Here is a 23,674-nt window from a genome sequence, read left to right as displayed (position 1 = left end):
TACTGGGGACGGATATGGTTCTAATCTCACTCAGACCATTGGCAGAACTTCAGTGTCTTGCAGTTGTAGGACTGAGGGATATGGTTTTTTGCTGGTTGTGGGTTGGAGGCCACTCCCAGCTCTTGAGAGGCCACCTGTAGTTCCGTGCCATGTGGGGTTCCCCAGCATGGCCACTTGCTTCCTCAAAGCCAGCAAGGGGGAGAATGAGCAACTCCAGCAAAATGGCCACTACAGTCTATGTAAGACAGTCATGTAGTCACACATATCCCCTCACATTTGATGTATTCTGTTGGTCAGTGTCTTCTGATATGTTTATGGAGGAGGCTGGCTGTTGACTATTTCAGATAATTTATCTGACAGAGTGAGGAAAATTCTTTTTGGGGAGGGGAAGTTTTAGCTGAGACCTCAAATGGTGAGTCAGCAGTGAGAAGATGGAGGTGGGGGTGAGGAACATTCTGGGAAGAGGAACAGAAAGTGGGAAATGGAGTATACCCACAGACAGAAAAATATTATCATACTATTAAACATTGAAATTTATTTGTTTCTGTCTGTTTTCTCCCTCATCCAGTGAGCTGTACAAATTATCTCAGAAGCTTCAACACCTATTTCACAGTAGACAATTTGTTTAATAAATGGATGGATTTACTAATTCAGAAATCACTTTATTAAGCTTTTATTTACCAGGTACTTCAGAGATACAAAACGACCATGGGAGGGCCTGTGCCCTCAGTGAACGCACAGTTGTGGGAGCAGAGTTGCAAACAATTACTAACACAAGGTGGTCACTGTTATTGGTGCTACCACAGCATGGAAGAAAGAATGAAGCCTCGCTCTATTGGGGGATTGGGGAAACTTAACTCAGCTTGGCAAAGTTAGTCCTGAGTCTTGAAGGATACCTAAATTAGTTGCGGGGCATAAATAGGAAAAAGGCATTTTAGGTAAAGGAATCAGCTTGAGCAAAGACTTGGAATGACAAAGTATACGGCTGGTTTGCAAAAATCCCAAGAAGTTTAGGAGTAGAGAAAATAAAACCAGGGGCATGTGTGGAAAGAGGAATGGCAGGCCAGGAAGCTTATTCAAGAAGTGTCTATGGATCACATGAAAAGGATAAAGAAGATACAGAAGCCAACTCTAAGGTGTGCCATAGCCTAATGGGATAATTTGAGCATCATAAAGAATAATGACCATAGTGGATTAAAACACATCACATATGGAAAAATGCATGAATTCATAATGATACTAAACAACCATCAAAACATTAACATTGGAGATTGCTAGGGCACCAACTCAGTTCACTGAAATTTGATAATTAAACTGAAAGAATCCAGCATTTAGCCAGTCTTTCCTCTATTATCCCCGTATTTCAGTATAACCAGAGTTGCTGAAAGTTCTTTTTATCGAGGAACCCCAGGTAATAAAGAAAATTATTGAAAGTATTAGAAATCCACCATTCTAGGATAAAGGACTTAAGAGACATATCAAAATGCAATGTCAAGACTTGTTTTTGGATCATTTGATCAGAACAAACCAACTATTAAATGACACCTTGGACTCAACCAGGGAAGTTTGAATATGTACTGAGTATTAGAGATGAAGGAATTATTAATTTTGTTAGAAATGATAATGGTGGCTAAGTTAAAAAAAATCCGTGTTTGAGATGCAGATTAATTTAAGGGTAAAATATGATGTCTGGGATTTGTTTTAAAATATTCAAGCAAAAAGTGGGGGAGGGGATAGATGATATTTGATTGGTAAAAGGTTGATAATTGTTGATTGTTGGTGGTGGGTACCTGAGGGTTCATAACTAAAAGTGGATTCACTTTTGCCCATGTTTAAAATTTTCTACAATAAATAAAAAGCAGAGTCAGTGCACACAACAGTCATCTTCAGCTGATTTAATGCCCAGGGCTCAGTAAGGGGTACCAGTCTGCGGACCAATACTTACTAATTACTGAGCCCACTCTTGGATTCCTCAGCTAGCAGAAGCCCCGCGGAAAGGGGATGTCCGAAATGAAAGCCCCAACTATTCTAGAAGGTTCTGAGATTTCCCAGGGATTTCCGAAAGCGGCTACGGAGTGTAACTGGAAAATCGCTACTGGATTTGAACAGCAGCCTTTTCCCCAGCCTCCGGGGCCCCGGCGTTGACGCCGCCTGGGCGGCTGAAAGCTCGTGGCTCCATCTCGGGAGCATAGCGGGAAGCAAGGCTGTCCCTTCACGTCCCCCTCTTCTCCGACCCCTTTACCTAACCTTTTCCTCCTCTCTTTCCTCCCCGCCCCGCCCCGCCCTCCTCCCCTCTGCTCTTTCCCATCCTTCCTCTCCCACGCCTCGCCCCACCCCTACCTTACCTCACCGGCTCCTCCACGCCCACGCCAGCCCGGCCCCTCCCTTGTCGAGCCCCGCCCCGTACCTTCGCTCAGCCTCTCCTTTCCCGTTCCCCGCCGCACCTCGCTTCTCCTCTCTCACGCCAGCCCCGCCCCATGCTCGCCCCGCCCCGTATCCCGGCGCTTACGTAGGTTACCATAGTTACGGTGCAAGCAGCCGCTAGGCCTCCCTAGTTTTCCCCGGCTGGCGGGAGGGAAGAGGCGGCAGCATGAGCCACGTAGTGACCATCGAGGAGCCCCAGGCCAAGCCAGACGTGTCTCAGCCCCGGTGTGGGGTGAAGTCGGGGGCCTGGGGCCACGTCTCCTCCAGCCGAATGTATGATTTCCTGTATGGTAAGGGCGGCCCCAGACCTCCCTACTGAGTTGTCGATTCCTGAGCCAGGTGGGCTTTGAGACGGTGGGACCTGGCCAGGGGCGCAGGGGACGAAAGACGAGCCTCAGGACGGATCCCTTACCCGCTGTTGTCCTTTGTTGGGTGGGGGCAGCTCCGAGCCCTCCAGGTGGCGGCGCTCTCGGGGTAGCCTCGAAGCCGCCGGGGCGCTCTGCGTCTCGGAGCTTGGCGAGAGACTGTCTTCCTCTTCACACCCTCTTTTCCTGACAATTTGCGCAGCCCATAGCCATCTTCCTGAAACCTGTTCCAGGCGTTTTGGTACCCAGAAAAGTATGCAATGATTTGGAGACTTGGAGATTCCCCCAACATTCCCGCGTTCAAACTGCATAAAATGCCCAACAGGAATGACCTTCCTGCTCCCATTCTCTGGGAAACTCCAAATTTGGCATTGTAGGTAAAGAAGTGCCAGTTTATCTCACTTTTGTTTTTAGTTTTCTCTTTTTCCTTAAACTTATTCTTATCCATCAAAGCATTACTTATAAACTAGGTCCACTGTGTCCTTTTGGGCCAATAAAGCCCCAGTGTATTTTATTTTATTGCTGAAGAAGATTCGCCCTGAGCTAACATCTGTGCCAGTCTTCCTCTGTTTTGCATGAGGGTTGCAGCCACAGCATGGCTACTGAGGTGTAGGTCGGTGCAGGGATGGACCCAGGGCTACCTAAGCGGAGCCCGAGTCTGCTGCCAGCACCCCGCCTCCCACTCCCCCACCCCTCCCCCCCGTGTATTTTACTGCCCTGATTGACCATTTATGTTGTCTCTTCTACAGGATCTTAAGTTGCTTACACTCTTTAAGTTCCTGTTCTATACATTTTTGTAGCCTTCTCAGTATCTATTCCAGTGCTGGTGCGTATGCTAGGTGTTTCATAAATGTTTTATTGAATTTTTGAATTTGCTATTACAAGAATTATAATCAGGTAAGCATGATTTTTTTCCAATTTTGCCCTCAGTAGTCCCATGCTCTTCACTTGAACTTTCCATTGCTTTTAACAGTGTGGTATCTCCTCTGGGATTCCCAGGGTCTCCTTTTGATGGAATCTGTAGGCTGCCCATTTCCTGGTGTAGGGGCCATGAATGATTGCTTGTATATTCTCACCAGTGCTTTTCTTTATTCCCTTTTGGTTTCATCTTGTGAAGTAAATCTAGTAAACCCCTATAAACACATCACCATGTTTGCTTCAAAGGTAATTTGGAAATGGGGATAGACATCTTCAGGAAAGACAGGCAAAGGATTTATTAAGCTTCTTGTTTCTTTTATTCCTGAAAGTATCTCTTTTTTTTGCAGAGAGATTGCTAAATGTTTCCATGTCTCTTGCAAGGAACAAAAATCCTCTCAGAATAGGTCAAATGACAATTTGGATTGTTCTAGTTAAACAGGCAGCATCACAGCCATTCGTGGACAGGAAGCATAATGTAGCCAGAACCGACCAGAGCCAGGACAGGAAGGGTCAGTGCTGCTCAATTCCTTGGACCTTATGGTCTTTTACCCTCTTAGGGTTGCCAGATTTAACAAATAAAAATACAGGATGCACACTTATATTTGAATTTGAGATAAATAATGAATAATATTTTAATATAAGTTTTTAGTCCCATGCAATATTTGGGACATATGTATATAAAAATCATTCATTGCTTATCTGAAATTCAAATATAACTGGGTATCCTGTATTTTAGCTGGCAACTCTAATCCTGCTTCTTTCTGCACATATGCTTCCTTCTTCCATCTGACAGAAACTCGTTATGTGTGGATTTCTCTTACTATCACAGGGACTAGGGTGTCACTCTACGTGACCTCTTAGCTTTAGAGCTCACCACCAGTTATATAGAGTCCTTGTGTATCATAGCTGAAAATTAAAGAGAGAAATAAGATACGTTATTGGCCAGCCAATGAGTTGACTGGCTTGGGTCAGATTTCCATCCTGACAGAAGGGTGGTGGGGTGGGTGTGGGGATCGACGGTACAAATATGGACATCTTTCCAAAGTTACAGTTAACATCATTCTTTTATAGATGTTACCTCACTTATACACCATTTTGCATTTTACTCACTTTTTGTAAATGCTTTGTATCTCTCAAATGCCTCTCTTGAAATGCCCACCAAACTTTGTCACTTCCCTGAATTTGTATATTTGTTGATGGATTAATAGCTACATTACTGTCCTGATAATTAAAGTCTTTTAAATTGAGGATATATTTTTCCTAGCCTCCAAAAATGTTTTAGAATACCTTCTAGGTTTATTATGAGCTCTTTACTCCTTTCTTTTCCCCCAGAATCTGCAATTATTATACTGTCCCCTAAAGTCACCATTATGTCTTAGGGTTTGAAACACATCCTCTTTGTCACTATTACTTGGTCGTGACAACTTCCTGGGTTTCTTAGAACTGTTTCTACAATATGGGTAAATTGGCTGAGGGGCTTTCTCATGATTTCCTTGGGAAAGTCTCCCCCATAAAATTCATGGGTTGTTGATAACATTAGGCCTGGGAGCCGGAAGAATTGGAGTTCAAATCTTAACTGCCCATCAGTAAGTTGTTAACTTCTTGAAGCCTCAGTTTCCTCGCCTATAAAAAGGAGGCCTCGGCCTACCTCATTGGGGTTTTGTGAGGATTAAATGGAATATTGCATATAAAGAACTTAATACCTGTCTAGAAGTAAGCAAGTGATATTTGGCGACCACTATTACTTGGGCATCTCAGAGGCCTTTCTACTGCCTTTTGAGCACTGATTATAATCACAGTTGTAGGATTTGTTGCAGACTGTTTAGTCACAAATCATACAGTATTGTGGCATTATCTTCTGTAGATGGCAAGTTTCTGTAGATATCATGTCTTCACACTCCTCATGGGAATAAGAGGAAAGTGGTTTATTCAGACTTAGGGGAAATGCAGGCTAAACTAGTTTCTGAGGAACAACCAGTGATATCTTTTAAATCACTTAAGAGTATAAATAGAAATTTCCCCTTGTTCCATTCTATTCCCAATATATCAGAGATGTTGAAGCTGTGTTCTTCCTTCTCTTTAAACAGGTGCATTCATTCTGCCTTCGAATTCACTAGCCTATAATTTCAGGCCATAAAATCTGGCCTCTTCATTCCTAATCAGCTCAGTTTTCATCACTTCTCAACCCGAATCATAGATGTGGATTTGGGTGATGCAGCTGAAGAAGAATATATCTAAAGGCTGATGATTCTCAAATTTAAATCTCCAGTCTAGACTTCTTTCCGAAATTCTAGACTTCTGTATCAAATTGCCTACTTTATATCACCACTTGAACATATACTAGACATCTGAGACATGCTTCCCTGATGTTCTCCACACAAGTTTTCCTATATCAGTGATGCCAACCCCACCCTTTAGTTGCTGAATCCAAAAATCTTGGAGCCGTCATTGCCTCCTTTATGTCTCTCACACCTTCCAATCCATTAACAAGTCCTTTCTGCTCTGCCTTAAAAATATATCTAAAATCCTGTCACTCTCCATCACTTCTGTTGCTACCACCATATGCAAACCACAATCATCTCTTCTGCATTATTCATGAGCCTCCTCATAGGTCTCTCTGCCTCTTCCATGCTTCCCTGCAGTCCGTTCTTAACGGGGCAGCCACAAGGGACATTTTAAAATATAAATCAGATTTTGTCACCCCTTGCTTCAGAATCTTGCAATACTTCTCCGTCACCCACCCTCCTCTCCTCTTTTCATTTTTACTAGCACTTATTACCCTCTAACTCTTACATATTATATAATTTGCTAATTTGTCGCGTTGTTACTTATTGCTTCTCTCTCATGAAGCCAAGGATCTATATCTTTTTTCTGATGTGTTCCAAGCACCCAGAACACAGTGCTGCTCAATAAGTATTCCTTGAATGAAAGAGTAAAGAGAACCCAAGCCTCTCGTAACTTTCACCCTTGGTGGGAATAGCAAATGTCTGCATCCAAAAAATCATTTTTGTGGGGTAAGCGAGGAGTTCTTAGGTTCTAGGAATTGACTCACATTATCTAAATTCAAAAGAGACTTATTTCTAAATCACAATACCAATTTATTAATTGTGTGGAGGAATATGTATTGCCAAGTCATGTAGTCTAGTTGATCAGGGTGTTTGTCTCTTACGAGATGTCTACGTGGGAGATCAAGTCTGTATTGAAGGTTGCTTGTGAATTTAATGTCAAATTGTTTGATTTTAAGGGACGCTATAATCAATCGTGAATATTCTTCTTCACTTCAAAGATATACCTAACGAGCACATACTTATGACAGCAGGGCAGTCTTTTGTTGAACACTGGAGAAAAAACTTAGTCCATCACCAGCACACTTATAAACTTAAGGGGCGAATTCTGAAGATAGATGATCTTATTTATCTCTTATTAGAGAATAATATTCTCTTACCATGTCTACCAATTCTGAGGTGACATGCTGTTAAGAGTTTGTATCTTCCCTGTGTACTGAATATGGGAGGTAGTGCCCAAATTTATTGTTTCTTTCACTTGAAAATTGGCACAGTGTGTATACACATGGTCTTTCCTTTTGAAGTATTTCCTGAACTACCCATACCCAGAAGGTGGTTTGTTTATAGGAGAGAAGAGAGCATGTTTAGGCTATGGTGCTTGAGAACATGTTAGGCCTTCAATTTTTTTTTTTGGTAAGGAAGATTGGCCCTGAGCTAACATCTGTGCCAATCTTCCTCTACTTTGTATGTGGGACGCTGCCAGCTCATGGCTTGATGAATGATATATAGGTCTGCACCCAGGATCCAAACCTGTGAACCCTGGGCTGCCGAAGTGGAGCACATGCACTTAACCACTATGCCACTGGGCTGGCCCCTGTTAGGCCTTCTTTTTGCATTCCAATTCTATAGACTGACTTTGGAATACACAGAAAAGAAATGCATCTAACAGACTCTTACTGGTGGCAGAGTAACAGGGCTATGAACTGCAGCAGTTAGGCAATGCCTAAATTTTCTAGTTTGTATTCCAATTAAGAAATTACATTGCTTTGCCACTATTCTCAGTCTAGGAGTAGATATGTTCTATTCCTGATAGCACCTTATTGTTTATTTTGCAGATCCATTGTTTATTTTGTCAAGTGAGAAAGACCACAAACAGGCAGATGTCCAAGCCACCATGATTCGAAGCAAACTGGTAGGTCTAATTCATCCACTAAGAAAGCCTAGTGAACTGCAACAGTCTAGCTTGGCTAACTGCACTGGTCAGATTGACTGATCACCAAATCTCCAATGGATTTTATGTTCTGCAGAAATTACTTTGCCATGATTACTAGGGGACAGGGCGTGTTGATACTTGTGGCTCAATGTGAGGGTTAATTGACTAATGGTGAATAAAGGATTCATTATAACCTAATTTATTTCAACGGGAAAAGTAACATATGCCTGTGTTAAAAGATTTCAAGTAGTATAAAAGCATATAGTGTATGACATAAATTCTAACCCTCAGTCCTCTTCACATAATCATCGATTGTCAGCACTTTCTTGGGTATCTTTCCAGAGATAGTCAGTGCATATACCAATAACTCTTCTTTCTATGTGATATACACTGCGTACCTTTTTTAAAGTTTGCAATATAAGTGACATGCCTTAGAAAATCTGACGGTATAATTTTGTCCTTTTCCTCCCTGCCTCGCCGTCCTAATATTAGAGAAAAGTTCCCAGGTTTAGAGCCATGTTCAGTAACCTGATCCATTATCCAAGATATTCTGTATATTGGAGCAAGGCAGATCCCGTCCCAGCATTCGTCCGTCGGGAGTGGAAGGGACAGGAGGAGAAACACAGAGAAGCCCTCCAGCAGCTTGCCACGTAAGTGTCAGGAAGCTTCAGCTGCTCCTGTTTTTAATGAGTGTATTTTTCTTTTTAAAAATTTCTATTTATTTTGCATTATTTAAAAATGTATAATTGTGATGTTATACCAAAGCCAGCTGACCCCAATTCTCTCTCTTAACCCCTTTGACCAAAGCGAGCTTGATTCAGGAGCAGTGGTTATAGATTTATTGGTAAATAGATGTTCTGAGAGGGTTGCAGTGAATATATATATTAAGTGACAATTTGCCAGCAAAAGTAGAGGTGAGTGAATTTGTTGTCCCTTTGATTTATCTTAGAAACTGCAGGTGGACGTTTCTGCTAGTATCTAAATATAATTTTTGGAGACTTGTGGCCAAAGCACCTTCAGAGACAAGTCTCTTGAATTCCTTATTCTTTTAATTATTTACAAGTTCATATCTAGTAAGTTAAAAAGAATTTCTACCTTTCAGCCTGGACATAAAAAGTTGTCTTTTAAAATTTCGTTATTCTTTTTTTTTTTTTTTAAAGATTGGCGCCTGAACTAACAAATGCTGCCAATCTTCTTTTTATTTTATTTTATTTTTTTCTGCTTTTTCTCCCCAAATCCCCCAGTACACAGTTGTATATTTTAGTTGTGGGTCCTTCTAGTTGTGGCATGTGGGACGCTGCCTCAGCGTGGCCTGACAAGCAGTGCCATGTCCACGTCCGGGATCCAAACCGGTGAAACCCTGGGCCGCCAAAGCAGAGTGCACAAACAACCACTTGGCCACGGGTCCGGCCCCAAAACTTTGTTATTCTTATGTGCTATTAATTAAAAGTGGGCATTTTTGTATGCGGGATTTCGTAAATCTACACTTTCCTTAACTCTCACTTCTTTTTGTTAGCTCTCGGTTTCCTGGCTCAGGGAGAATAATTATACCCAGGCTGAGGTGGGGTCAGTCAGGTGCAGTTATAGAAGTCTTTGCTTTCAGTCTGAAATACCCTGTGCATCTCCTGCTTGATAGACATAGAAATATTAGATAGAAACTTTATTTTGAAATGATATGTTAGACTTGAATAATGTTTTCCTGCTTCATTTTAGAACTGACACTTCTTTTCAGATGCCTAAAGAGGTTTACGAAGATCCTGAAGTTACTGGAAGGAATCGTTATAAATATTTTGAAAGGTAGAGTAATTACTAATGAATATAAGATCAGGATTTCCCTATAGGTCTTACCCGAGTTAGAAAAATAGTCTTGATATCATATCTACGTAAGATTCCTTGAGAAAGTAAATTTGTAATCCACATTGTTATTTATGAGCAACCTCCTTATGGAAGTTTTATGATGTTGACCTTTTTCAGGGAAATGTTTAATTCTTAATAAAGTATTCTCCTTTCCTAGACTTTTGTGGGAAATTTTTAAAACTAAATCATTGGGAATTTCAGAAAGTCTTGGGGAACTTGAGAAGTTGCTGGGAGCTAATGGCCAGCTAAAGCCCAAGCATAGGGCACTGTTTCTCAAAGTGTGGCTTGTTTCCCATCTGCAGAGAAAATACTGGAGTGTTTATTAAAAATGCAGATTTATTGGCCCTGCCCTGTAGCTACTGAATCTCCTGAGCTAGACGTGGGAATTTGCGTTTTAAAAAACACTCTCCCCACTCCCCAGTGATTTTGTGTATGCCAAAGTTTGGGGATTACAGTGATACACGGAATTTTCAAGCTCACTGATTTTAAGGGACAAATATTAGAGTTAGAAGAAAGTTCGGAGTTCACACAGTGCAAAAGTCCCACACGGTTGTGTTTTTCTTTCTCTTCCAGGCCTTTCCTTCCATTTTTGGAGCAGATGCCACTGAATGTTGTTTTTGAAACAACCAAGTAAGTAACCATTACTTTAAAACTTTTTTTGCCAGTTTATTTTATTTATTATTTGTTTCCAGAAGCTCTCTAAATCAATATTTTTCAAACTGGATCACAAACCATTAGAAGGTCATGAAATCTTCTAGTGGGTCATGAACAGCATTTTAAAAAATGAAATAGAATAGAAAATAACCAAAAGAATGGAGAATAAGTTATTTTCTGTTTACAACTTTTGTTTCATATAGATATATAATATGTTTATATTATATAATCGTTATGATGTAAAATGTATTTCTTATTATGAGTTATGGTAAAAATAAAAGTTGAAAAAAGCTTTAAATGTCCTCTTTTGCTTCCCTGAAACACATACTTATTTGACAATAGTTCAACATTTTATTAAGAAAACTAATCAGTTATGAAATATTTTTAAATGCTAGAATTTTCGAGTTTAATAATCATCTAACCTACATAAGGCAGTGTCATATACAAAAATAAATGAAACTTGGTTTCTGTCCCATAAAGGGGTGAACCAAGGTGAGAGGGAAGTCAAGGACTAGGGCAGAATCTGGGATAAATGTGCAGTTCCCCAGGCTTTAGTTTTAGGGCAAGGCAGATTAGGTAAAGTATTTCATTAAAAATCTAATTTTTGCTATACTCTTTCCTGTGTTAACATAAATTAATATTTCTAAAGAGAAAAAAATCCAAAGTATTCATGAAATGATCAGGAACAGAAACCTTTTTAAGGTTTCAGATTTCTGAATAGAAATTTAGATAGGGCTTGGCTTTCAAACAAGCATTTAAAGGATGTGGTTACCCCTAATGATATTAGCATCTTATAAATAGGACATATGTTATCAAGTGTCTGTAATGCTCAAGATAAATGCCAATTGTGATCTCGATTCTCCTCTCATTTTAGAAGACTGTATATGGGTACCTTTGGCTTTTATGGGTCGAGAACAGACTCCCTACTCTTCCCTTAGACCGAGCAACTCTGTGTGCTGTCAATTTTCAGACTTGTTTTCTATGAAATGTTTTGTATGAACAAAGGGGGAGCTATGAGACAGATGGATACCTATAGATACCTCTGATCGTTCTTTAAAAGCAGGCCCACTGGATCACCTGATTTGGAGGTCAGAATTACGTCAGGGGTAAAAGTTGTTCAATTAATTGTAGGGAGTTTGGAGACCTACAGTGATGCACAGGGGGCCTCCCCACTCCTTCCTAAGTCACTGTGACTCAGGGAAAAAGATTCCCTCTGAGTGTTAAACCACCACAGTTGAAATTCTAGATAGTCTCTGTCTCTCTGAGAAGTTTTTAAAGAATGAATCAGTATCCCTGAGTGAAGTCACCTCTGGAATTCTGGCAGGGTTGAGTTTCTCAGTGGGGAGGATAATTCCACCCTATGTTAGCAGGGATGGGCTCGTCTGGGGGCCAGCTGACCTTCTCCAGCCATACCCTTTTCATGGCTGGCTGTTGGAGTCTTTACTTTGGACTCTATATAAGCATCTTGGCAAAGAGGATAAAAAATTATTTTCAAAAGATTCAATGGCAGTTTCCAGTCCCACATGTAAGGAGCTTGGAAGTTGCCATTCTGTCCTAACGACAAGTAAAAAGCTGAACAGACTGAAAAATCAACAACTCTCCTTGGATTCATAAGAGAGGGGGAGATCCAGGGCAAACTGCTGCCCCCAAGATTGAAGAGACAGACAGGCGAATACACGGAGCCATGGCTTCCTGGAACAGAGAGACAGAGAGTCATGAGCAGAAACTGCCCCAAGAACCAATCCCAGGTAGGAACACCTGCACTGCAATCAATGAATTGCTTGAAGCTCAGTGTGGAAAACTCTGAGTTAAAAACTCTAGGGGGACTCAGTAATAGTGGGGCCCTCACAGTTTTTTGAGATTTACCTCCAGGAGCTCAACTAGGTTCTCACAGTAAATATCAGAGAAAAATCTTATGCTTCTGGCAGGGGGAAGGGAAAAGAAACCATTTTGAAATATGCTGGAGCACTCAACTCTTAACAAGGCCTGCCTTGGAAACTAGTTTACCAGAGCTTAATCTGCTGGGGTCTTATCAGAATCTAACTGACCTGGAGGAAGGGAAATACCTGAGGATTCCAGCCCCCTCTAGCCATCCTCTCTCACCCAAAGGGGCAGTAAGAAACTGAGAAACACTTATGAAGTTCACAGTCGAGAGGCATTGGCTCACTAAAGGATTGAAATCTAATCATAGGACCATAGATTGCTTTCCCTCCCCCAACACCTTACCACTACATGACTAATGGCCTATTTACAGTAGGCCAGTACATCGTGTCTGACTGTCAAGAAAAAATTGCAAGGCATATAAAAGGCAAAACCCCCCACAATTTGAAGAGACAGCACAAGTATCAGAATCAGACATGGCAGGGCAGGGATGTTGGAATTATCAGTCCAGGAATCTAAAACAACTATGATTACTATGCTAAGGGCTCTAACAGATAAAGCAGACAGCATGTAAGACCAGACGGGCAATGTAAGCAGAGAGACGGAAATCTTAAGAAATTCTAGAGATAAAAATACTGTAACAGAAATGAATGCCTTTGATGGGCTCATTAGTAGACTGGACACTGCTGAGAAAGAATCTCTGCGCTGGAGGATGTATCAATAGAAACCTCTAAAACTGAAAAGCTAAGAGAACAAAGACTGAAAAAAAAGGGAACAGAGTATCCAAGAACTGTGGACAACTAGAAAGGTGTGACATACATGTAATGGGAATACCAGAAGGAGAAGAAAGAGATAAAAGAGCAGAGGAAATATTGGAAATGATAACAACTGAGAATTTCTCCAAATTAATGTCAGACACCAAACCACAGATTTAGGAAGCTTAGAGAACTCCCAGCAGGATAAATGCCCAAAATCTACACTGAGGTATATCATATTCAAACTAAAGAAAATCAAAGATAAAGAAAAAATGCTGACAGAAGCCAGAGGAAAGAAATACCTATAGAGGAACAAAAATAAGAATTACATCTGACTACTTAGAAACCATGAAAGCAAGAAGACAAGGTGAAATATTTAAAGTGTTGAGAGGAAAAAAAAATCAACCTAGAATTCTGTATCTTGTAAACTATCCTTCAAAAATGAAGGAGAAATTAAGGCTTTCTCAGACAAACAAAAATTGAGGGAATTTGTTGCCAGTAGACCTGCCTTATGAGAAATGTTAAAAAAAAAAGTTACTTAGAGAAAAGGAAAATAATACAGGTCAGAAACTTGGATTTACATGAAGAGGAGAACATTGAAGATGAATAAGTAAAGGTAAAATAAAAACTTTTATTTGTCTAAATTGATCTAATAGTTTGTTCAAAATAATAGCAACAATGTATTTGATTATGTATGCATATATATATCTTATGTATCTCTCTCTCTATATATATATGCTTGTGTATGCTTATATATAAATGGAATGAATGACAGCAATGATAAAGAAATGTTAGGGTGGAATTAGGATTGTTTTGTTATAAGGTCTTCACACTACCCAGGAAGCAACATAGTGTTACTTTAAAGTGGACTTGGATTAGTTGTAAATGTGTCTTGTGAACTCTAGGGCAATCACTAAAAAACGGAAAAAAAGAAATATAATTTATATGCTAATAAAGAAGAGATAATGGAATAATACAAAATGCTCAATTAAAACCACAAAAAGCAGAAAAGGAGTGGGAGACAAAATAGGAGCAAAGAACAAGGGCAACAAATAGAAAGCAGTAACAAATATGGTAGATATTAATCCAACCACATCAGTTATCACTTTGACCATCAATGGTCTTAGTGCACCAATAAAAGACAGATATTGTCAGAGTGGATCAAAAAACAAGAACCAGCTATATGTTGTCAACAAGAAACCCACTTTAAATATAAAGACATATATAGATTAAACGTAAGTGAATGGAGAAAATATACCATGCTAACCCTAATTAAAAGAAAGCTGCAGTAGCGATATTAATTTCAGATGGAGCAGGCTTCAAGGCAAGAAAAATTATCAGGGAAAAAGAGTGGCATTACATTACTGATAAAGGGGTCAATTCTCCAAGAAGACATAATCCTTAAAGTGTATGCACCTAACAACAGAGTATCAAACTACATGAAGCAGAAACTAATAGAATTATAAGGAGAAATAGATAAATCGACTATCATAGTTGGAGACTTCAGCATCTCTCTATCAGAAATAGACAGATCCAGCAGGCAGAAAGTCAGTAAGGCCATAGTTGAACTCAAAAACTTTATCAATCAACTGAATATAATTGCTATCTTTAGACTATTTCATCCAAAAACAGCAGAATACACATTCTTCTCAAGCTCACATGGCACATTCACCAAGATAGACCACATTCTGTGCCATAAAACACACTTTAACAAATGTAAAAGAATAGACATCTTACAATGTTTGCTGTCAGGCCACAATGGAATTAAACTAAAAATTAGTAATAGATAATTGAAACTATGTGGAGATTAAACAGTACACTTTTAAATAAAACATAGGTCAAAGAAGAAATCTTGAGAAATTTAAAAATATTTTGAACTAAGTGAAAATGGCAGTACAACTTATCGACATTTGTGGAGTGCTGTGAAAGCAGTGCTTTGAGGAAAATTTATAGCATTGAATGCATATATTAGAAAAGAAGAAAGATTTAAAATCAACTGTCTGAGCTTCTACTTTGTGAAACTTGAAAAAGAAGAGCTAATTAAATCCAAAGTAAGTGGAAGAAAAAGAGATGATAAGCATTAGAGCAGAAATCAGTGAAATTGAAAACAGGAAATAATAGAGAAAATCAATGAAATCAAAAGCTGTTTCTTTGAAAAGAGCACTAAAATTGATAAACCTCTAGCCAGGCTAACTAAGAAAAAAAGAGAGGACACAAATTACTAATATCAGAAATGAAAGAGAGGACATTACTACAGATCTTATGGACAGTCAAAAGATAATAAAGGAATACTATGAATAACTCTATGACTACAAATTTGATAACCTAGATGAAAATGGCTAATTCCTTGAAAGACACAATTTGCCAAAATTCACACAAGAAGAAATAGACAATCTGAATAGGCCTATATATATTAAAGAAATTTAATTAATAATTAATAAGCTTCCAATGTAAAGCACCAGGCCCACATGGGTTCACTGGTGAATTCTACCAAACATTTAAGGAAGACTTTATACCAATTCTCTACCTTATCTTTCAGATAATAGAAGCAGAGGGAATACTTCCTAACTCATTCTATGATGCCAGCAGTACCCTAGTACCAAAACCAGACAAAGACATCAAAAGAAAACTACAGACCAATATCTCTCATGAACATAGGCATGAAAATCCTCCACAAAATATTAGCAAATCAAATCCGATAATGTATAAAAAAAAGTTATACACCATGACTAAGTAGGACTTATCCCAGGTATGCAAAGCTGGTTCACCATTCAAAAATCAATCAATTTAATCCATCATATCACCAGCTAAAAAAGAAAAACCATATGATTATGTAAGTAGAGGCATAAAAAGCATTTGACAATATCCAATACCTATTCATGATAAAAACTCTCAGTAAACTAGGAACATAGCTGAACTTTCTCAGTTTGATAAAGAATATCTACCAAAAACCCTACAGCTGGCTTTATACTTAATGGTGAGAAACTCAGAGCTTTGCCACTAGGATCAGGAACAAGGCATGTGTATCCCCTGTCACCACTCCTTTTCAGCTTCATACTGAAAGTCCTAGCTAATGCAATAAGACAAGATAAGGAAATGAAAGGTATACATATTGTGAAGGAAGAAATAAAACTGTCTTCATTAGCAGATGACATGTTTATCTATGTAGAAAATCAGAAAGAATTGACCCAACCCTGCCCGCCCCCCCCCTCCCCCCCCCGGAGCTAATAAGTGATTATAGCAAGGTTGCGGTATACAAGGTTAATATACAAAAGCGAACTGCTTTCCTATATACCAGCAATTAACAAGTGGAATTTGAAATTAAAAACACAATACCATTTACATTAGCATCAAAAACTTGAAATACTTAGATAGAAATCTAACAAAATATGTACAAGATCTATATGAGGAAAACTACAAAACACTGATGAAAGAAATTAAAGAAGAACTAAATGAATGGAGAGATGTTCCATGTTCATGGACAGGAAAGCTCAAAATGTCAAGATGTCATTTCTTCCCATTTTGATCTTTAGATTCAATGTAATGTCAATCAAAATCCCACAAGTTTTTTGAATATCGACAAATTGATTCTAAAGTTTAAATGAAAAAGCAAAAGACTCAGAATAGCCAACGTAATGTTGAAGGAGAAGAACAAAGTTGGAGGACTGACACTATCTTACTCCAAGACCTACCATAAAGCTGTAGTAATCAAGAAAGTGTGGTAGTGGGGAAAGAATAGACAAATAGGTCAATGAAATAGAATAGAGAGGCCAGAAATAGACCCACATAAATATAATCAACTGATCTTTGACAGAAAAACAAAGGCAATACAATGAAGCAAAGATAATCTTTTCAACAAATGGTGCTGGAATAACTGATTATTCATATGCAAAAAAAAAAAAAAAAAAGAATCTAGGCACAGACATTACCCCCTTCACAAAAATTAACTCAAAATGGATCACAGACCTCAATGTAGGATGCAAAACTATAAAACTCTTAGAAGATAACATAGGAGAAAACCTAGATTACCTTGGGTATGACAATGAAATTTTAGATACAACATAAGGCATGATTCATTAAAGAAATAATGGGTAATCTGGACTTCATTAAAATTAAAAACTTCTGCTCTGCAAAAGACAATGTCAATGGAATGAGAAGATAAATTACAGGCTGGGAGAAAATATTTGCAAAAGACATATATTCAGCCCTCCATATGCGCAGGTTCTGCATCCATGGATTCAACCAACTGGGGATCGAAAGGCCCACACTGGTTGCATCTGTACTGAACACGTACAGACTTTTCTTTTCTTGTCATTATTCACTAAACAATAATGTTTAGTGCTGTGTATAACAATACAGTATAACAACTATTTACATTGTAATTACATTGTATTAAGTATTATAAGTAATCTAGAGATGATTTAAAGTATACAGGAGGATGTGCATAGTCATATGCAAATCTTACACCATTTTATACAAGGGACTTAAGCATTCTCAGATTTTGGTATCTCTGAGGGGTCCTGGAACCAATCCCCCGTGGATACCGAAGGACGACTGTATCTGATAAAGGACTGTTATTCAAAATGTGTAAAGAACTTTAAAACTCAACAATAAGAAAACAAACAACCTAATTTTTGCAAGGGCCACAGACCTTAACAGACACCTCACCAGAGAAGATATACAGATGGCAAAGAAGTATATGAAAAGATGCTCCACATCATATGTTGTCAGGGAAACTCAAATTAAAACAACAACGAGATACCACTACACACCTACCTATTACAATGGCCAAAATCCAGAACACTAACACCACCAAATGCGGAGCAAGAGGAACTCTCATTCATTGCTTGTGGGAATGTAAAATGGTACAGCCACTTTGGAAGAAAATTTGGTGGTTTCTTACAAAACTAGGCATACTCTTACCATATAATCCAGCATTTGGGCTCCTTGGTGTGTACCCAAAGGGATTGAAAACTTATGTCCACACACAAAGCTGCACACAGTTGTTTATAGCAGCTTTATTCGTAAATGCTAAAACTTGAAAGCAACTGAGCTGTCCCTCAGTAGGTCAACGGATAAAGAAACTATGGAACATCCAGACAATGGAATATGATTCAATGCCAGAAAGAAATGAGCTATCAAGTCATGAAAAGACATAAACGAACCTTAAATGCATATTACTAAGTGAAAGAAGCCAATTCTAAAAAAGCTACCTATTGTATGATTCCAACTATACGACATTCTGGAAAAGGCAAAACTATGGAGATTATAAAAAGATCATTGGTTGCCAGGGGTTGAGGGGGTGAGGGGAGGATGAATAGGAGGAGCACAGAAGGTTTTTAGGGTAATGAAAATACTCCATATGATACTATAATGGTGGATATATGTCATTATACATGTATATACATATATATAGATATATATGAATATCATATAGGTAGATGAATATATATATCTCTCTATATATGGATTTGTCCAAATCCATAGAATGTACAACACCAAGAGTGAATCCTAAGGTAAGCTATGGACTTTGGGTGATAATGATGTGAAAATGTAGGTTCATTCATTGTAACAAATGTCCCGTTCTGGTGGGGGATGTTGATGTGGGGGAGGCTATGCATATGTGGGGGAAGGGAGGATATGGGAAATCTCTGTACCTTCCTCTCAGTTTTGCTGGGAACCTAAAACCGCTCTAAAAGAAAATTGTCTTGAAAGAAAAAATTCACTGGAGTTCATAGAACAGAACAGGATCTGCTGTCTTTGTGAAGCTCCTCTTTGTGTGTAGCTTTACTGGGGCCGGAAGGGAAACTCTAGAAGACTGTAAGTGAGGCCGACAGTCCACGCCCCTGGCGCCCAGGCAACGTGGAGGAGGAAGGGCCTGGAGAGGGCGGGTGGAGCAGCAGCAGCCGCTGTAAGGATACCAAAGCCAGAGTACATGCGCCTGAGCAGATGTGGGGTCTTGCTGCTTTTGGATCCTGATCAAGGCTGGGGAGGAGGTGCAAAGAGATCATTGCGCTTTCTTACTCACATTTTACTCTCCCCTAAGACCAGTTGAAATGGAGAAAAAAAGAATAGGCTGGAGAAAGTAAAAAGTGAGTTAGGAAAGAAGTTGCATTAAGTTACTAGAGGAGTTTTCTCAAAGTAGCATTCCTCCTTTGCATCCTCTCCTCTGACCCCTGGAAGGATGCTGTCATCAGAAAGCTTAGTCAGAAGGCTTGATCATAATCTTAGCACATTTGATCAGATGGGTCAAATTTGTAATTATTTAATTTGGAAAACAGTATTCTCTTGATTCAAGCTAATGGTGTTATAATAAAATTTCATATGATCTTGCATGATATAAAGCTGATTTGAAGTTATTTTCTCAACTAGAATATTTACAATAGAGTAATTTCTGCCGAAAATGTAAGAAACCGTATATACCTATATTGTCTACATATGTCAGAAATTCATAGCAACTGCTGAAGTTCATCATTAAAAACAATTTAAGTACTCTTCCATCCCAAGTTGAACCTCCAAATAGGTGCTTCTTTTAACTGGCTTGAAATCCACTTTCTTTAGAGCTAAGCTATATATGTTATGCTCGTATATAAGTACCTCCCATTGCCGTTGACTGTTTTTCAAAATGGAAATATTTTTCTTTTTTGCCATTATCTTTAGTTATTTATTATTTATATAATTTAACCAGTTCTTCCTCTAACTAGAAAAAGTGTTTTATTTTAAATAGAAGTGGCTATCTATTTTCTTCTTATTTTAAAAGTAATACATGTCTAGGTAAAATAAGGTTAGAAAAGCAGTTAGAATTTTAGTTAACTAAAATATAACTCAACTTAGAAAGTTAAAGTTAGAAAAGTCGGAAGACTATAAGCTTAAGGAGATTCTCTCTGTAATCCTACTATCCAGAAATCATTGCTGTTATTATTTTATTGCATATCCATCTAGGCATTTTTCTATGCATAAAGCACAGTTTTTAAAGACATAAAAATGAACTCTTACTATACATACTGCTTCACAGTGTCCTTTTTTTCAATTTGCATTGAATCATGGATATTTTTGTATGTTCATAAATATAGCTTACGCTGTTTCTTTAAATAGCTGCGTAAATTCCATTATGGGTGTGCCATTTTTAAAACAATTCTTCTATTGATGGTGATCATTTAAGTTTGTAATTTTTTATTTGAAAAGACCCACACAAGTAGATTGGGAAGTATTTCCATGAGGTATTGTTCAGTCAAAAAGCAAGATGCAAAAATGTACTTATAATATTCCATTTGGTAAAACAATAAAATGACACTGTATATGTGTATATTTACATGCATATATATGACAGTGGAGAAAAATATAGGAAGATTTAGTTCAAGAATATATCTGAGGTATACTCTAGATCTCTGTCTACATAGAGGATACTGCTATTAGTGGATAGGGAGAAAAAAACTATTGGAGGGAAGCAAATTCAAAAGTAAAAGAAAAAAAATTGTACTAAAAATTTAAAGTATATGTGCTATTATCTTTATTGTTACAAAAATTATGTATAAAGGTAGGCATATGTTTAAGTGAATTAATTAAAATTTTTTTCTGTACTTAAAAATAGCTAGAATGAAGAAAACAAAGAAGAAAATAATGGGTCCAAGGTTGATGCCTAATGACCTCAGGTGTAGCTATTTTTAGAAATAAAATTGGCCATTAAAAAAGTTTGTAATTTTTTACTCTTATGAGATTTATGAACATGTTTGCATATGTCTTTATACACTTGTCCAATTATTTCCTAGAGTAAATTGCTAGGAGTACAATTGTTGGGGCAAAAGAATATTTTAAGGGTTTGATATGTATTGATAAATCACCTGTCAGTTAGGTTGTACCTATCTGTATTTCCATCCACAGTTTATGAGAATGGCTATTTCTTCACAACTTCCTCAGTGCTGGGTACTTTGAATCTTTTAAATCTTTGCTTATGTGACATGTAATAAAATAAAATTTTGCTTTTTTACTTTTCTTTGATTACTAATTCTGTTCATTGTCTTTTCATGTTTGTTAGAAGTTTTGCTTTTTGTTTCATGAATTGTCCTTTACCCAATTCTGTGGGAATTCAACTGTCTTACTAATTTACAAGGGCTTTTTCTATGGAAAGGCTGTTTAACTTTTTATTATGTACATTGTAAAGCCTATTTCCAAGTTTGCCATTTCCATTTTGCTTATGATATTTTGAGATATAAAAATTTCAACTTAACCTCAATTCTGTTGATCATTTCCTTTTATAGTTTCTGGCTTTTGAGCCGTGCTTAAAGACTTTCACTCAAAGATGATACAAACACTTACTTATGCTTCCTATTGGTACTTTTATAGCCTAATTTCTACCTTAAATATTTTTAAATATCTGGAATTAATTTCTATTCAAGGGATGACGTAGCTTTTCCACATGGTTAACCAAGTGATCCCAGTATTTGTGATTGAATCACAATCCAGAAAGAGGCCTGCTTTTTTTAAATCAGAAAGCGTGTCTTTTTTTTTTCTCAACTCCTGCATTTCTGGAGGGAAATAGCTAAAGGTGAGTGTGCAACTAAAAGCAGAGAAGAAAGAAACCAGGGAATGTACCAATTCCGAACAGGTTCAAAAGTAACTGTATGACATCCTAGAATCTACCTTTTATAGGTCATACTAGAACCCTGCCCCTGATACGCAGGTAAATAGGCCCTTTTGTGAGTACACCCAGGTTTCCATACCCCTTCAGTTTCTTGCCAGAGGTGGGAATAACAAGGCAATGCTGTCAGGATTATTGGATGGAATCCTGGTTACACTGGATTCATAGCTTTGTGCATGTCGGTGTTTAAAGGGGGAATGGACTTCGTGAAGCTCAAGGATTTATTGCTACTTGATTATATAGTATCCTAAGTGATCATATCAAGTTTTAATTTCTAAAATAATTTTCCCTCTTAGGATAGAGGCATATACTTTTCCTCCTGCTTCTCCTGATTACCCGCCCAGCCCTTCAAAGTGCACTGTGGGCACTCAGACAGCTTATCGGGATGCCGAAGTTCAGACGGATCCGTATTCCCCAGAGTACGTGGTATGTCAGGACTCGATCCCTGAGCTCCTGACCCTGGCCACTCTTACTTGGGGTGAGTCGGTAATTCCCTTGAATATTTGCAGATGACAGTCTGATAACCAGGCATGCTATTGAGTTCCTGGAAATGACGCACACAAGCAACTGTGGTTTAAAGTGTTGCTATTTTAAGTGTCTTGCTCAATAGGTCTGCTTCACAGACTCTTACTTTTTATAATAGTTTTGTTCAAAGAGAGATACGCCCTTTTCACTGTAAGGAGGCTTATTGTGCTCTGTCCCTGAAGCTGAAGTTATATTTCAGCTCAGTTTTGTTGCTTTGCTGGCCGTTGGCCTCCTTCCTCTCACTGTTTCTCCCAGTGAATCAGCTCCTTTTCATTGAGCAACCCATACTCCTTTCCATATAAACCTTTTCTGAGTGTGGAATACTGAATGCGTATTCCAACATATGTAATAATATCTTATTTTGCCAAAATATCTTGCAAATAATCAAATCTCTATTACATACCTTATTGCATGATTTATTTTGATATTATCTCTGAAATGCTAATATCTTTTAGGCTCAGAATTTCACTCTTAGAATGCAATAAAACCTGGCCTAGGCCTATATGATGTGAAACTATAAAAATCGTTAAGAGCAGAGGTCTTTAGAAATTATTAGACATTAGATTTTCGAACTCACTTGGTTGTAACTGGGAAACTGAGAACCAGAGAAGCTAACTGACTCCTCCAAAGTCGTGGAGATCGTTGATACATGTAGTGATTTTTATTAAAATGAGATCACTTTTGTTTCCCCACTGTAGTGGATAGCTGTGATCAGGCCAGCGTCACGGGCAGTGAAGATGTTCATGTCTGCACTCTGGTTTGATTCAGGTCTCCTGGCTCACTGTGCGAATCCAGGTTCAGCATCTTGACCCCCACACTTCAAAGCAGAGGCTCTACTTTCAGGCCTAGATGACAGATTGACAACGTGCTGAAACTTTTCCCTTCTGCTCTGAACACATAAAAAATATATTATAAAATTAACAAACACATTGCTACACTTAAAAACGAGGAAGAAAATTTCCATAGTCTAGAAGTGGAGCCTTCTTCCTAAAAGAAAGAAATGGCTGGGAACCTAGGATCTTAAGCAGAGCCCTTGAATGGCGGGGAGCCAGATCCGATTCACCTGCCTGATCTGGAGGACACAGAGACTTTTCTCCCGCCCACAGGTGGGACTGAAGCCCCGCACCTGCCAGTCAAAGATTATAGCCAGAACTGAGTCAGGCGCTCCCGCCTGGGGCCTCGGGCTTTTTGCCTGTTTGTGTGATATGGGCATTGAGCTGCAGAAGTTACCAGAGCCAGGCCCTCTAAAGCAAGAGATCTAGGAGGGGCTCAGAAATGCTTCACTAGTCAAAAAGCCTAATCTGGAGCCCTGCCCCTGGCAGCACTGAGATGGAAGTGTCAATAAAAACCCCTGTGAGTCAGGCCTACCCCCTCATTTGGGCGGCCCTGGGTTGGGATTCAAAGGCCCACATACCATATGTAAAAACGTTTAAAAATGA

At 38.7% G+C, this 23,674-nt stretch overlaps 1 protein-coding gene across 9 annotated transcripts in view; it reads left to right on the top strand.

Moving 5' to 3' along the window:
- Positions 1-2,161: 2,161 nt before the first annotated feature.
- CFAP91 (cilia and flagella associated protein 91) overlaps positions 2,162-23,674 on the top strand; it is a 62,588-nt gene continuing 41,075 nt past the window's right edge. For 7 of the 9 annotated variants that reach the window (XR_011529181.1, XR_011529180.1, XM_070582648.1 and 4 more), the window contains exons 1-6: positions 2,162-2,714; positions 7,828-7,904; positions 8,418-8,575; positions 9,639-9,722; positions 10,356-10,412; positions 22,007-22,188. Coding sequence is in view for 7 of the 9 variants with exons in the window: in XM_070582648.1 (XP_070438749.1) it covers positions 2,591-2,714; positions 7,828-7,904; positions 8,418-8,575; positions 9,639-9,722; positions 10,356-10,412; positions 22,007-22,188 (682 nt within the window). In the remaining 2 variants the exon portion in view is untranslated. The remainder of the gene's footprint in view (positions 2,715-7,827; positions 7,905-8,417; positions 8,576-9,638; positions 9,723-10,355; positions 10,413-22,006; positions 22,189-23,674) is intronic. The other 2 variants (XM_070582653.1, XM_070582652.1) reach the window with 2 other exon arrangements.

Source organism: Equus przewalskii, chromosome 18, assembly GCF_037783145.1.
Source record: "Equus przewalskii isolate Varuska chromosome 18, EquPr2, whole genome shotgun sequence".
NCBI lineage: Eukaryota > Metazoa > Chordata > Mammalia > Perissodactyla > Equidae > Equus > Equus przewalskii.
The sequence above is the reverse complement of the archived record's forward strand: the minus strand, read 5'-3'. Positions and strand labels throughout refer to the sequence as shown.